The sequence below is a fragment of the Pyrgilauda ruficollis genome, unplaced genomic scaffold (genome assembly GCF_017590135.1).
Source record: "Pyrgilauda ruficollis isolate IOZ18807 unplaced genomic scaffold, ASM1759013v1 scaffold18468, whole genome shotgun sequence".
Taxonomy (NCBI): domain Eukaryota; kingdom Metazoa; phylum Chordata; class Aves; order Passeriformes; family Passeridae; genus Pyrgilauda; species Pyrgilauda ruficollis.
In genome coordinates, this window is record NW_024517505.1 from 1 (window position 1) to 298 (window position 298).

The following is a 298-nucleotide window of genomic DNA, read 5'->3' on the forward strand; positions in this document are numbered from 1 at the left end:
CCCCCCTTCCCCACACACCGGCCCCGCCATGGACGTGAAGCGGCTGAAGGTGACCGAGCTGCGGGCCGAGCTGGGCCGGCGCGGCCTGGACGCCCGCGGGCTGAAGGTGGAGCTGGCGCAGCGGCTGCAGGAGGCCCTGGACGCCGAGATGTTGGCGGCGGGGCCCGAGGAAGGCGGCGGCGGCGGCGGCGGGGGAGGCCCGGCCGCGGCCGCCTCGAGCTGCGCAGGGGAAGCGGGGCCGGCGGGAGGCCCGGGCGGGCGGCCCCACGGAGGGGATGAGGAGGAGGAGGAGGAGGAA

The 298-nt window shown here is 79.2% G+C and overlaps 1 protein-coding gene across 1 annotated transcript; it reads left to right on the forward strand.

Annotated features, from left to right (window-relative positions):
- Nucleotides 1-6: 6 nt before the first annotated feature.
- LOC121352129 (heterogeneous nuclear ribonucleoprotein U-like protein 2) lies at nucleotides 7-295 on the forward strand (the record flags this gene model as incomplete). Its single annotated transcript, XM_041464800.1, has 1 exon — nucleotides 7-295. A coding segment is annotated over exon 1 (267 nt), but the record flags the coding sequence as incomplete, so codon positions are not given.
- Nucleotides 296-298: the final 3 nt, after the last annotated feature.